This window comes from Mytilus galloprovincialis, chromosome 4, assembly GCF_965363235.1.
Source record: "Mytilus galloprovincialis chromosome 4, xbMytGall1.hap1.1, whole genome shotgun sequence".
Taxonomy (NCBI): Eukaryota; Metazoa; Mollusca; class Bivalvia; order Mytilida; family Mytilidae; genus Mytilus; species Mytilus galloprovincialis.
In genome coordinates, this window is record NC_134841.1 from 16,155,660 (window position 1) to 16,169,115 (window position 13,456).

Sequence of the window (13,456 nt, forward strand, 5' to 3'; positions counted from 1 at the left end):
ACTACAAAGGGATGGTTTATATAGGGGGTAATGTGTCAAATCATCAAGCAATTCGAGGGAAACAAGGTTTTTTTCTGGTTAAAGGACAATTTAGACATTTTAAAAGCAGTGTAAGGGACGTAATCCAATTTCAATTAAAATTTAAAGAATACTGTTATATATATATATGTTTGATTATTTGATTACCACCCTTACACTGCTTGAAAATTATGTTAAAGGAAGTGATAATTGTCTTGAGATGTGTAGCTGTAAAGAAGGTGAGAAAAAAATGGGGATTGGTGGGGTGAGGGGTAAAATTTTTCTTCAATTTTTTTTTTTTTGAGGGGATTTATATTCAACAGTATAGTGTATTGCTCAAAAGCAAAAAAAAAATAATTTTAAGTTCATTAGACCCATTCATTCTGTGTCAGAAACCTTTGCTGTGCCAACTATTTAATCACAATCCAAATTAATTCAGAACTGTATCAAGCTTGAATGTTGTGTCCATACTTGCGCCCACTGTTCAGGGTTCGACCTCTGCGGTCTTATAAAGCTGCGCCCTGCAGAGCATCAGGTTAGGGGAAGGGTTGGTATCCCGCTAACATGTTTAACCCTGCCAAATTATATGTATGTGTCTGTCCCAAGTCAGGAGCCTGTAATTCAGTGGTTGTCAATTGTTTATGTGTTACATATTTTTTTTGTACATAAATAAGGCCATTAGTTTTCTTGTTTGAATTGTTTTACATTGTCATTTCGGAGCCTTTTATAACTGACTATGCAGTATAGGCTTTGCTCATTGTTGAAGGCTGTATGGTGACCTTTAGATGTTAATTTCTGTGTCATTTTGGTCTCTTGTGGACAGTTGTCTCATTGGCAATCAAACCACATCTTCTTTTCTATATTTAGTGAAAATTTGCAGAAAACTTCAAAACTCTTGATTTAAAAATGTATAATTTTGCCTTTTTTTTTCAAAATTCTGAAAATGTATTTGTTTAACAAAAATATTTCTACTAAGAGGTCTTGCAACATTTTTTGTATTTTTAGTATTTTTACGTCCAGCCTACAATAGAAGAGAGGCATTAGGTTTTTTGGTCTGTTTGTCAGTCATTCCCTTTTGTGGTCTGTCCCTTATTAAGTCAGAGATTTAAATAAAGGGTGTTTACATTTTTACCATTAAGTGGCTGCATCAACTTGAAACTTAGTTCACATGTTCATCATGTTCATTAAGATGTGAACAAATACAATTTTGACCCTGATTTCTTGGTTTGATAGTAATGAATACGGAAATCATGTGATATTCAGTGATATAAAAAATTCAGTAAATATGTATTCTCAACTTGGTACACATTGTGAGGTTCACTATTAAAATTATAAGACAAATTAGGGTTTTTATCCCAATTTTAGAGATTACTGAACATAGAAATGTAGTGCCAGTGGCCTTGGTGTCCTCTATATATGGACTCCGATTCTTGTCTTTTATATTTTTGTTCAAGAATAACTTTTGCTACATTCTCCATAGTTAATTATCTACATATATAGTTATAATGATTGAACATATAAAATCTTATTTTGAACATATGCATATAATTTTAGGAATAAAAACCCTTGTGAACAACAATCCTAGCATTAGGTGTATGAATATTGACGGATGTCACAAACTATATGATGATGTATTTGCAGTTATAGCACAAGGATTGAGAGGCAGTCTGGTAATTGTTGTTTCATGTATTGATTTTAATAGGATCTAATTTTATTGATATTTGATATTCTGTAAAATTATCCCAATGATAAGAAGTGATACTGAATTAGTTTTCAAATTGTTGCCTATAAATATGACTGATAGAAGATCTGGTCAAACTGTGTTAGAGTTCACAAAAATACAAACAATCAGAATCCACTTTTAGTATTTTGTTTAGTTAAGCAAATATACTTTTTATGCCCCTTCTGTAGCAGAGGGGCATTAATGTTACCCTTGTCTGTCTGTACATCCCAAAATTAGTTTCTGTTCTCTAAGCTTTAGTTTGCCTCTACCAAATGTTATGAAACTCATGCACAATGCTTATTTATTACCACAAAACACAAATAATTTTTGAATTTTGGTCGCATCACTTTTACCGTTCTAGAGATATGCTCCTTTAAAAAAAAATGAAAACTGCTAATTTTTTGTTACTGTTTTCTAACTTTGATGTGTCTCAACCAAATGTTATGAAACTTATACATTATGCTTATTCCCATAAAACTAAGATCAAGTACAAATTTGGGAAGCTTCACTTTTACAGTTCTTGAGTTATGTCCCTTTATAATGTTGCATGCAAATGGTGGCATCATCTTTGTCTGATGAACACATTCCCCATTTAAACATTACTATTATATACCAAACTGTTATATGTTTTTATATATGTTTTATATTTTGTAGGAAGATTTAGATGGAAACCCACATGTTATGAGGAGTGAGAGTTTAAAGACCATAGCAAAATACTGCCCCAATCTAAAACGGTCAGTCCCCTTTAGAAAAAAAGATCATTTTTGCATGTTAACTTTTTAATTTTTCGTTAAAACTTATAATAGATTAACTGAATATGGAGGCGAGCACTTTCTTAAGGAAGATGCTACAGCTTAAGCTCTTAAAGGCAAACGATTAGTAATCAGTGGAAAAAAAAATTACTGGTATGTGAAAAAGTTAGTAGGTTAAACTTTAATGATCATTAGACTTTGAGTATGGTTGTACAATTAAAGTCAAAATATCAGTATAAAAAATGGAGATTTGTGATGATGGGACAAATATCCAGAGACCAAATGATGTAGATGTAAAGATAGTTTGAATTATCTTAATTTTCAATGAGTATAGAGAATAATAAAATAAGCATGGAGGCAAAATTTGATCAGGTTAACCTACTATTTTGTTTTGGCTGACTCGACTTTACTTCAAGTTTACATCCACTTATATTGATTGTACTGCAATATAGAAAGTAACACTTTTCCTGATTTATGTCTAAGTGAATATGTCATTTTACAAATTAAAAAAGGTGTTTTTATTCAGTTTATATTATGTAGATTTGCAGTTCATGGTTTGAATATTGATTCTTTACATTATGTGCCTATATTTTTTGTTTATATCAATAGAATTTGGAGGCAAACTTTGTATAAATAGATATTTTCTATACACATGGTACATGTGTCTTCAAGTAATTGAAAGGACAATACATTTGTACATTTCATTTGGAATTTGAAATTTTTATTATTTAGATTATTATTTTGATATTATGAAATATAGAGATTGAATTAAGAAAACTTTGAGACTGTAATTGAAATTGATTTTGTTTTACATATAACTATTTCCCATTTATTAGGTTAAATTTGCATGGATGTTCAAATTTAAATGGAGAGGCAGTTTTTGAGGTAAGTTTAGACTTTTATAAATACATATGAAAATGTTGAAGGGAAACAGCTTGCAATTGATATATATTATATATAGATACTAATTGTGATTTAATTGTGCCCCGTCTTTGATAGTAGTGTAGAGAAATGATTTCTGGTCTCTGTGTCCAACTGTTACTTCCTTCTTTCGTCCATCCGTCCTCCATTAGGTAGGTTTTTCGGTTTACCATAAAGTTGTGGACTAAATACACACAATGATAATCATGTGAACTTTTACAAAGTTTGCCAAATTTTGGTTTGAGCCAAATTTTGCAGTTTACCTAACCTGGAAATGTGATAATGCAGGCATCAGATGGACACATATTAAATTTTCTTTATACTAAAGTTAGTTTTGTTTTTTTTGGCCTGAAATAGTAAATTGGGAGATTGTTAGTTTCTCTTAATTGAACTGTTATTATTTGCTAAAACTTGTTTAAAAGCTATTGTAAATTCAGAAATTATGGCAATGTTTTTATTATTGCGAAAAATGCAACAAGGTTATGATCCCAATAATTTAAACTTGCATTTTGAAATTTTTTATATAAACTAAGCAGAATTTTCTCAATATCTCAAAAATTTAAATAGCATTTTAGTTTAAAATGACAAAATTGCAATAATAAATGCACACAATAATTTCTGAATTTACATTATTCATTTATTTTCATTTATAGATTATCTCCTCTTAATTTCGACTTTTATTATACTGTAGATTCATTTATTTTTCGTGGGTACCAGTTTTCGGGGTTTTGCCAAAGTCATTATACACAAGGCAATAGAAAAACATTAGTTTGTTGAACTTTAAAATTTGTGGTCTACCTGTTCCCATGAAATCAACGAAAAATTGGTATCCTATGAATAATAATGAATCCACAGTATGCTAAAACTTTTTTTTAATTCGATTGTTTATTTTCAGTTGTCACAAAATTGTCAAGAGTTGCAACATTTAGACTTATCTTATTGTAATGGATTACGAAGCCGTCCTCATAATGAATATTTCTGGACACTACCAACATCATTAACAAGTTTATCATTGTGTGGGATTCTGTTGGATGATGAAACTTTATTTGTAGAATGTGTGCAAAGATTAAAACTATTAAAACACATTAGATTGAGTGGAGTTACTGCATTGAATGATGAAACATTTTCACAGGTAATGTAGAAAGTGCAACAAGGGTTTTTGTTTATAGAAAATAATGGTATTTTCTTTTAAAAAAAAACAACTTTTGGTTTTATTTTTACTGATATCATTTCACAACAGATAATGCTAATGCTATGGAAGAGAGTTGCTTTTCTGTTTACGTAAAAATGAAAAATAAAAAACTATTCCACTTTAAATTTGACAGAGACTATTCTTAGTGTCCCATTGTTTCTACATAATCCAAAACAAATGAAGGAAAGAACATGTGGGATAAGTTTTGAACTATGATACAGCTGTTCCTATAATTGGGGTTAATCTTAGGATACAGTGAGGACCTACCATTAATTTAGGGGGGATTTACCATCATAGATTACCGTTAATGATAATTTGTATCAAATTACTAGTTTGAAGAGAATATCATTTTAATTGTCTTGTCTTGTTTGATATTTGTAAATGAACATTGAGATTTAGTTGCAGAAAAGGGTTAATTTAGGTTTGTACAATATTAAAACATTTTAAGTGAAATTTTAAATTGAAAACTAAATTAATGTATTTTTGATATTTGCAAACCTGATAAACTTATTGTAATTAAATCAGTGTGAATGGTTTGTTTAATTCAGTAAAGGGAAATAATTTCATTTGTCAAAATTTTTGGTACTTTCTTGGATGAATTGATCTGTCCTGAAAAAATGGTACCTTGTACCCATCATGGGGGTCTCATTGGGGGGTTCCGATCCAGGATCCCGCTTACTGTTTTGTCAGATTCTCGTATCCCGCTTACACTTTGTATGTAAGCAATTCTCATTTTTTTGTCATTTCCCGGGTCCCGCAAGACCTCATTTCCTGTTTTCACGACACAATAATTTGACTTTCACGTGTCACGCTTACAAAAAATTGGCAATCCCGTGTCACGCTTAAACCCCAATGAGACCCACCATCATGCTTAAAAATTCAATTATGTACATGGGGGAACTTAAGAGCATCAAAAACACATCTATTACTAGGGCTCTTTTATTCTGAAAGAAGAGACAGAATTCATCACATGAGAAATACCCATCAAAATACAAAGGGACACAACTTTTACGACTTGGATTAACTTCAAAACACATGACCATACATATACATAACAATTATAGAAATAATGTTTTACAATACGAATTGTGTAAAGGTACCGTTTCATGCTTGAACACAAGGATCTTGTACCAGGCTTATTATTTTTCAGAATTCTCATTACAAGTATGTTGCAGTTTAATAAAAGCAAAATGTTATCGCCAACACTTAAATATGAAAATAAGTAGATGTGATTGCCAATGAAACAACTATGATGTCCACATAAAATTACACTGAAGTGGATGTAAGATACTGTACAGATTATAACAATGACAAACCCGTTACTGTATAAAAGGTTGCTACATGAACACTTCAATTAAGAAAACTAATGGCCTAATTTATAACAAAACAATTTGCAAAAAATAAATATAACAGACATAAACCAACAACAACCACTGAACTAAATGCCCCTGAATTTGGACAGGCACTTCTTCACAACCAAATGACTTGTTCTTAATAAATTTTTTGCAGGATTAATTAAGTTTTATGTAATTTAGACGATTTTGTTTTCAGATCTTGCAGCATATTGGTAAAGGATTAATATGTTTAGATATAAGTGGAACAATTACTGACAAGTTGACTGACCAAGGATTGAAGTCTGTTACTAAATATTGTAAAAGTTTAGAGCAATTAGATTTCAGTATGTGTCATAGATTAACATTAACCACACTTGTACCTTTATTGGAGAATCCAGATAGAGCAATGTTGATAAAGAAATTGTTTGTCAGCACTAAAAAGGTAAACTGCAATAAATTGACTTATGACAGTTTCATAATTTGGATACATTTCTTCAAAAGAGAAAATTAAAATTGTGATATTTAATTCAAGGAAATTATGTAGGTATATTCTATCCTTAAAACATGTAAGCAATGACTTGAAAACAGTTTTAAGTATCATGTGTTTATACTTATTGTTAACTGGGTTTTCAGAAGAAAAATCAAGTTAATTCGGTGAAGAATGCTGACAGGCTGGCTACTATCAACAGTTTCTGTGCAATAACTCTGAGAAACCTTTCAACCAATGCTTTTCAAATTATAATATGTTGATGCTTATATAAAGGTCTTGTGTAATATTGAAAATATTTCACTTTTACTGTTCAGCAGTTTTTGTCCTTGATCTATAGGAAAATGGCACTTTACATTGTTTCTGTGCAATTAATTATAAATCACTTGACCAATGCTGTTAAAGTTTGGAAATGTTAATTATGAATAAATCGAGGTAAATAAAAGACTTTCTTTTTCTTTGCAGGAGTAATTGTTCTTGATTGATTGAACAATTGCTATTTTGTCATTTCTGTGCAATTACTTATGAACCGTAATATAAGTTAAAATTTGTTAGTTAAGAAAAAAATGATAGTTTAGTTTTACTTGGATATTGAGGATTTTCATTTTTGTTGTTCAGGAGTTATGGTCCTTTGAAAATGTGTACAATATGTCATTTCCTTTCAATTACTTATGAACTGTTCAACCAATCCTGTGAGGACCAAATTGCAGTTAGTTTGATATTATCAATTTTCATTTTTAGACAATCGGTAGTATGGGTCAAGCATAGATAATATTAGTAATAAAAGCATAGAAAATGGTAGGTAAAAAAGGCCTGAATGCATCTTTCAAAATACAGAAAACTACAGCTCATTTCTTGTATTTATTTCTATGATACACACCTAAAAAAACATTTTTTTTTAAATTAGCAGCACTGAATTGATCTGGATTCAAATCAGACTCAATGAATAGAAAAATTTACTCCTTTAGAAAAGTAAACAATATCTTATAAGATGGATTGTTTGTTATTTCAGTTAAATCTAGATGTGTTACTGACAGCTGCTGACCACTGTTACAATTTAGAAATGTTAGATGTAGCTGGACAGAGATGTATAACTGATGAATTATTAGGAACATTGGCAAGAAATTGTCCGAAACTGCACAGAATTGGAATGAAAGGATGTGCACAGGTATTGAAGTCTAAATTTCAGCTCACCTTAAGGGGGGGCACAGAACACCTAAGGGAGTTAACTCTTAAAAATTAGCAAAAAGTTTTAATCACATACTATTACGTATAAGTAAGGAGCAATCCAGCTTTTCAACAATCAAAATAAGTGTTTATCAAACTGCTATATATCCAATCAAATTATTCCTGTGAATTTTTTGGTTAAAATTTCTAGAAATTAACATTTTTTTTGTCAACAGGTCAAAGCAATTATTTTGTCAAAACTGTATGAAAATAAAACAATCAAAATCTATTTTAGTCAAAGTGTTGGGTACCCCCTCAAACAAAGGGGCTAAAGCAATAGGTCAAGTCTTTTGTTCTATGCTAATAAAAAGGTAATAAAAGGAAAATCATTCACCCATGTTTTGTCCTGTGTACTTGAGTAAAGAAAAATCTTCCACCCCTGAAACCACTGGGTCATTTGGAACCAAACTTGGTCTACATCAACCTTAGAAAGTTATAAAAGTTGAGTTTGTTGATCCTCTCATCAAATAAACATGGCAATCATGTCTTAAAAATAGCACATAGGAGTACAATAGAAAATTAAGAAAAAACTGTGAATAAATAATATATTTGTTATCTCCCCTTGAAGAATTGGGGTTGATTACCAAACAGCTTTCTAGCATGGCTGCCACAAATATTGAAAAAAGAAAATTGACCTAAATCAAGAAATTAATTACAAAAAGGGAAGATACATGCATGATCATCTTTGAAAATTATGGTTAATCTCCTGTCACTTTAAAAAAAAGCTACAATGGTTGCTTAAATAGAAAATTGGCAAAAATTGGATAATAGATGCTATAATGACAGTGGGTTTAGACCTAGGTGAGCAGTGCAGGTCTTACAGCCTCTATAGTCGCCGTCACATAAAATTGGTACCATGTTTTAGGTTGAAAATTTTTAAACTAACAGCCCCATTTATTCAAGATGACGTTTTTCAATTAATGAAATCAAATATCATTCACAAAATCAACTACTGTCCTACCTTTTATTGTGTTTGCACTGTATAATCCTGACCTTCACATCATTCAAGATTATTTTGTATAGAGGAATCCGACATTGTTATTACCGGAAGTGTTGCCGTGGAGTTCCACGTGCTGTCTATTTTCTCTGGTCTCTTAGAGCTTCATCAAATTTTTTGCAAAAAGCGCAGGAAAATGTATCATCAATGACAAGGATATTACTGGAGAGTAACGAATGTTATGTAAATAAGGGATCCTCATAGAAACGAAGATGGCGGTTTTTACAATGTAAATAATCTTGAAAAATGTGAAGGTCAGGATTATACAGTGCAAACACAATAAAAGGTAGGACTGTAGTGAATATTTGGAAAGGATTTTTCTTCCGCTAATGGAAAACATCATCTCAAGTGAATGCGACTGATATTAAAAAAAAATCTACAAAATTCATTGTGCCAATTTTACATGAAGGCGACTATAGTTATTAGATCTCATCTTATATTTTATTCATTAAACCTTTATTTATCTCATATCATAGAAACTGAAAACCTGTTTTAAATGAATAAAATTGAGAATGGAAATCGTCTTGCACCAAGACATAATTAATGTGTAGAAATAAATGAAGAAATCACTAATAATTTGCATTGTGTTACTTTATGATCAAATCTATATCATAGGCACCATACCAAAGTACAAAGTAACCATAAGACCTAAATGTTGGAAACATAATGTTCCACCATATTATCACCATCCTGGTCACAGCACCAAAATTTTGAAATAAACAAAGTTTCTTATACTTTGTGTTTTGTAACTTTTTGATCAAACCTATATCATAGATGTTTTCAATTTGCACTACCCCTATATTCTCAACAATTACAGTGGTCTATGATCTCCATTTTGTTGATATTTCTTTATTACAAGCATGACACTAATATCCATGTTGTTGTTTTCTCTGGGTTTTTTTTACAGGTAAAGAAATTGAAGGTGTCTGAGAACTAGCTTGACGTGATATTTTCATGCTTGTTTTTCTCTCTATTTATTTTACAGGTATAGAAATGAAGGTTTCTTTGAACTAATTTGACTCTGTGATATAATGTGCTGTTATTCTCAGTCTTTTATTTAAAAGGTAACAGATGAAGGTATCTGTTAAGAAGCTTGATTACGTGTATAATCATGCTGTTATCCTCTGTTTCTATTACAGGTAACAGATGAAGGTGTATGTGAACTGGCTAGGAAGTGTGATCTCCATATAATTGTTCTCTCTGGTATACTGAATCTCACAGACAAAAGCATATTCTGTATAGCAAATCATTGTCATATGTTAGAAGAAATTTACTTGAATGGCTGCTCCAGAATCTCGGGTACAACTGTATCTTATCTCATTGTAAGTCTAGATACTGTTAAGAATAATTGATAATCAATACTGAAAATTTATTAAATACAGTGTGACCTGTTTAATTAGACATCTGAGTATTCCAACATCCTGCTTTAATCGACACCAATTTTATGATCCCAAAATATGCCCATCTTAAAGAAAAAATCTGAGTATTCCGACACCTTGCTTAATCCAAAATGTTTTTCTGGTCCTGCAGTGTGTGGAATAACACACATTGTATAATTAAACTGAAACTGAAATGGCATATCCTTATACTACCATTATATGCTACAACCCTTTTTGGTTTGGAAAATAAGTGGGGGAATATTTGGATGTTATAATCTGATAATAACACTCAACTGAGGTGGGGGATATATATGGGAATAACCGTACATAAATTCAATATTGTTTAGCATGTGATACGATGCTTTTTGTCCGCAATTTGCTTTTTGTCCGCTTTTGCTTTTTGTCCGATAATTTTGCTTTTTGTCCGACACTTTTGCTTTTTGTCCGTTGCTTTTTGTCCGTTTTGCTTTTTGTCCGATAATTTTGCTTTTTGTCCGACACTTTTGCTTTTTGTCCGTTGCTTTTTGTCCGTTTTGCTTTTTGTCCGATTATTTTGCTTTTTGTCCGACACTTTTGCTTTTTGTCCGTTGCTTTTGGTCCGTTTTGCTTTTTGTCCGCTGATTTTGCTTTATGTCCGATATAAAAACGTGTATAGTTTTGCAGGTTTTATTTTGAACTTCGAAAAATCATCATTAGGGTATCTAATTTAAAAAGAAATATGTCTGATTACCTCACCTACCAACCAAGATGGCCAACATGAATGAAATAGAACATACGGGGTAAAATTAAAGTTTTGTCTATTATTTTGAAAACCATTAAAAAGAGAGAAAATCTGACAACAGCAGGATGTTGATCTTTACCAATTGTCAAAACTGTCAGATGACGTCCGAAATTGGTTTCCATTCTTTAACTATAGTTCGCCCCAAACCAATGTTATGGAACTTAAAGCAATGCTTATAACCACACATTCCAGATCAAGTTTGAATTTTGATGGCGTCACTTTTACTGCTCTAGAGTTTGGAAATGGAAAAACTGCTGACCTTTTTATATCCGTTCTTTAACTGCAGTTTGCCTTAAAAAAATGGCATGAAGCTTATACGCAATGAGTATACCACAAAACACAGGTCAAGTATGAATTTGTATGGCCTCACTTTTCCTCTTGTGCCCTATATAAATGGGGAAAATACTGACTTTATCGTTTGTGTTTCTTAACTTAATATAAAAAAAGAAGATGTGGTATGATTGCCAATGAGACAACTCTCCACATGAGACTGAATGACACAGGAATTAACAACAATAGGTCACCGTACGGCCTTCAACAATGAGCAAAGCCCATACCGCATAGTCAGCTATAAAAGGCCTCGAAATGACAATGTAAAACAATTCAAACGAGAAAACTAACGGCCTTAAGGAAATTTTTTGAAACTTATACACAATACTTATTACAACATAAGTTAGATCAAGTACAAATGTGGGTAGTGTCACTTTTAATATAGGATTAATTGCCCTAAAATGACAAATTGTTTTGCCTACTATCTTGAAAATTATAATAGATACAGAAAAACTTAATGGTGATCAGCAAGATCAGTTCTAACAAATTGTAACAAAATTCAACTGATAAATATTAATATACAAACGTAGATTTTATTTGTTTAATTTTTAATGTTTTTAAATTGGCATTTTTAGGGGACATAGTGCATTTTTGAAAGAATCTACATGAACTTTTGCCATTTTAAATTTTAGCAGGAAAAACGCACGGTGACCCTATTGTATCTATTGATATTCTCAAAGCATTTTCTTAAAGCTATCTTCTCGCATTTTGTTTTAAATTTTATAACTTTAAGTTAGATTAGCTTCTGATCACATAATGCTGTTTTTTTCCGTATAATCCATACGAATACCGCGCTGAACTTAAGTACGTCCATTATTCATTTTCCATTATACAAAAATGATCAGCAAGTTAAGATCTACTAACAAATCAAATGGTGTCGACAAAGTTAAGTAGACTGTGAATCTTTATAGAAGTAATTGCACTTAAATGAGGATTTTTTTTATCCTCTTTTGTGTTTTGAGCAAAACTAAACAAGATAGAAGGAATCTAAACAGCACATGATCAGCAATACAAGATCAACAAAACAGATTTTGTCATGAATTATATTCTTGTGTACAATGTTGGAGAGTGTCCTTTGTTGAATATGCACATAGACCCAGGAGATCACAAAGGCTATTTAGAGCCTCTAGTTTATTATATTATTATTAGAACTATGCATAGTTGGTCAAAAATGACTATTAAGACTAATGTCGAATACTTTTCGCTTGATAGATTTTTTGGAACATATGTGAGGGACAAGGGTTATTTGAACGGACGTAATTCGAGTTCGAACGTTTTCTAACTCACGTATGACTTTTTTCTGGCTTTTACTTTCGACATGTTAAGTTTAGCTTATGTCATGAATGTCACGCCCTTATGTAAAAACACTTCAATAAACAGCAGACTATATGCCAGGTCTTTCTAACAACTAATGACTAACAATTTGGGGTGTAATTTAAGGAGGCTTTTCCAGGATGCAATTGCTTGTAGACTGTATAATTATTTACCCTCTACAGTATACCAAATAGTCCACAAATCCTCAAAAGGGACCTTTTAATGATAGGCCATGTCAAGGGAGATATAAAGCAACAAACGCCCAGCAGGATCGATGCATTTGTCTTAAACATCTCCGACATTGATTCCGCGTGGCTTTCAAATTGACACGAGTATTCATTGGTGTTCATGTAAAACCTTTGGGGCTATATCAGTTTCATGAGAACAAAGAGCATGACAACCTTTCCTTGGTGATGTTTTAATGGCTGTCCGGTGTATTAAAAAAATATCTGTTACCCAATAAAATAAAATATCTTATGTGTACCAAAAGCCGTCAGCGATGGTCACACAGACAATTTGCTACCTTCGTGGACCAAAGTCAGACTTTTCGCGGGATCCTATTAAACATCTAGTGGTGTCACTACATGTACCATGTGCTGTAGAGATTTCGTTGCACAACATGACAGAAACATTCTTTGTTAGGACTCAATGTTGATAATTCGACATTGGATGTTTCATATACCCATTGTAGCCGAAAAATGATAATGAAACACTTTTGTTTGATATCGATCTATTATTGTTTGAATTGTAAATTTTCATATTCATTTTTTATACGACCGCAAAATTTGAAAAAATTTTCGTCGTATATTGCTATCACGTTGGCGTCGTCGTCGTCGTCGCCGTCCGAATACTTTTAGTTTTCGCACTCTAACTTTAGTAAAAGTGAATAGAAATCTATGAAATTTTAACATAAGGTTTATGACCACAAAAGCAAGGTTGGGATTGATTTTGGGAGTTTTGGTCCCAACAGTTTAGGAATTAGGGGCCAAAAAGGGCCCAAA

At 31.7% G+C, this 13,456-nt stretch overlaps 1 protein-coding gene across 1 annotated transcript in view; it reads left to right on the forward strand.

Moving 5' to 3' along the window:
* LOC143071475 (uncharacterized) overlaps positions 1-13,456 on the forward strand; it is a 36,243-nt gene that overhangs the window by 13,554 nt on the left and 9,233 nt on the right. Inside the window, exons 4-10 of the mRNA XM_076245788.1 lie at positions 1,573-1,688; positions 2,396-2,475; positions 3,330-3,378; positions 4,310-4,546; positions 6,158-6,382; positions 7,440-7,595; positions 9,791-9,973. Coding sequence (XP_076101903.1) covers positions 1,573-1,688; positions 2,396-2,475; positions 3,330-3,378; positions 4,310-4,546; positions 6,158-6,382; positions 7,440-7,595; positions 9,791-9,973 — 1,046 coding nt within the window. The remainder of the gene's footprint in view (positions 1-1,572; positions 1,689-2,395; positions 2,476-3,329; positions 3,379-4,309; positions 4,547-6,157; positions 6,383-7,439; positions 7,596-9,790; positions 9,974-13,456) is intronic.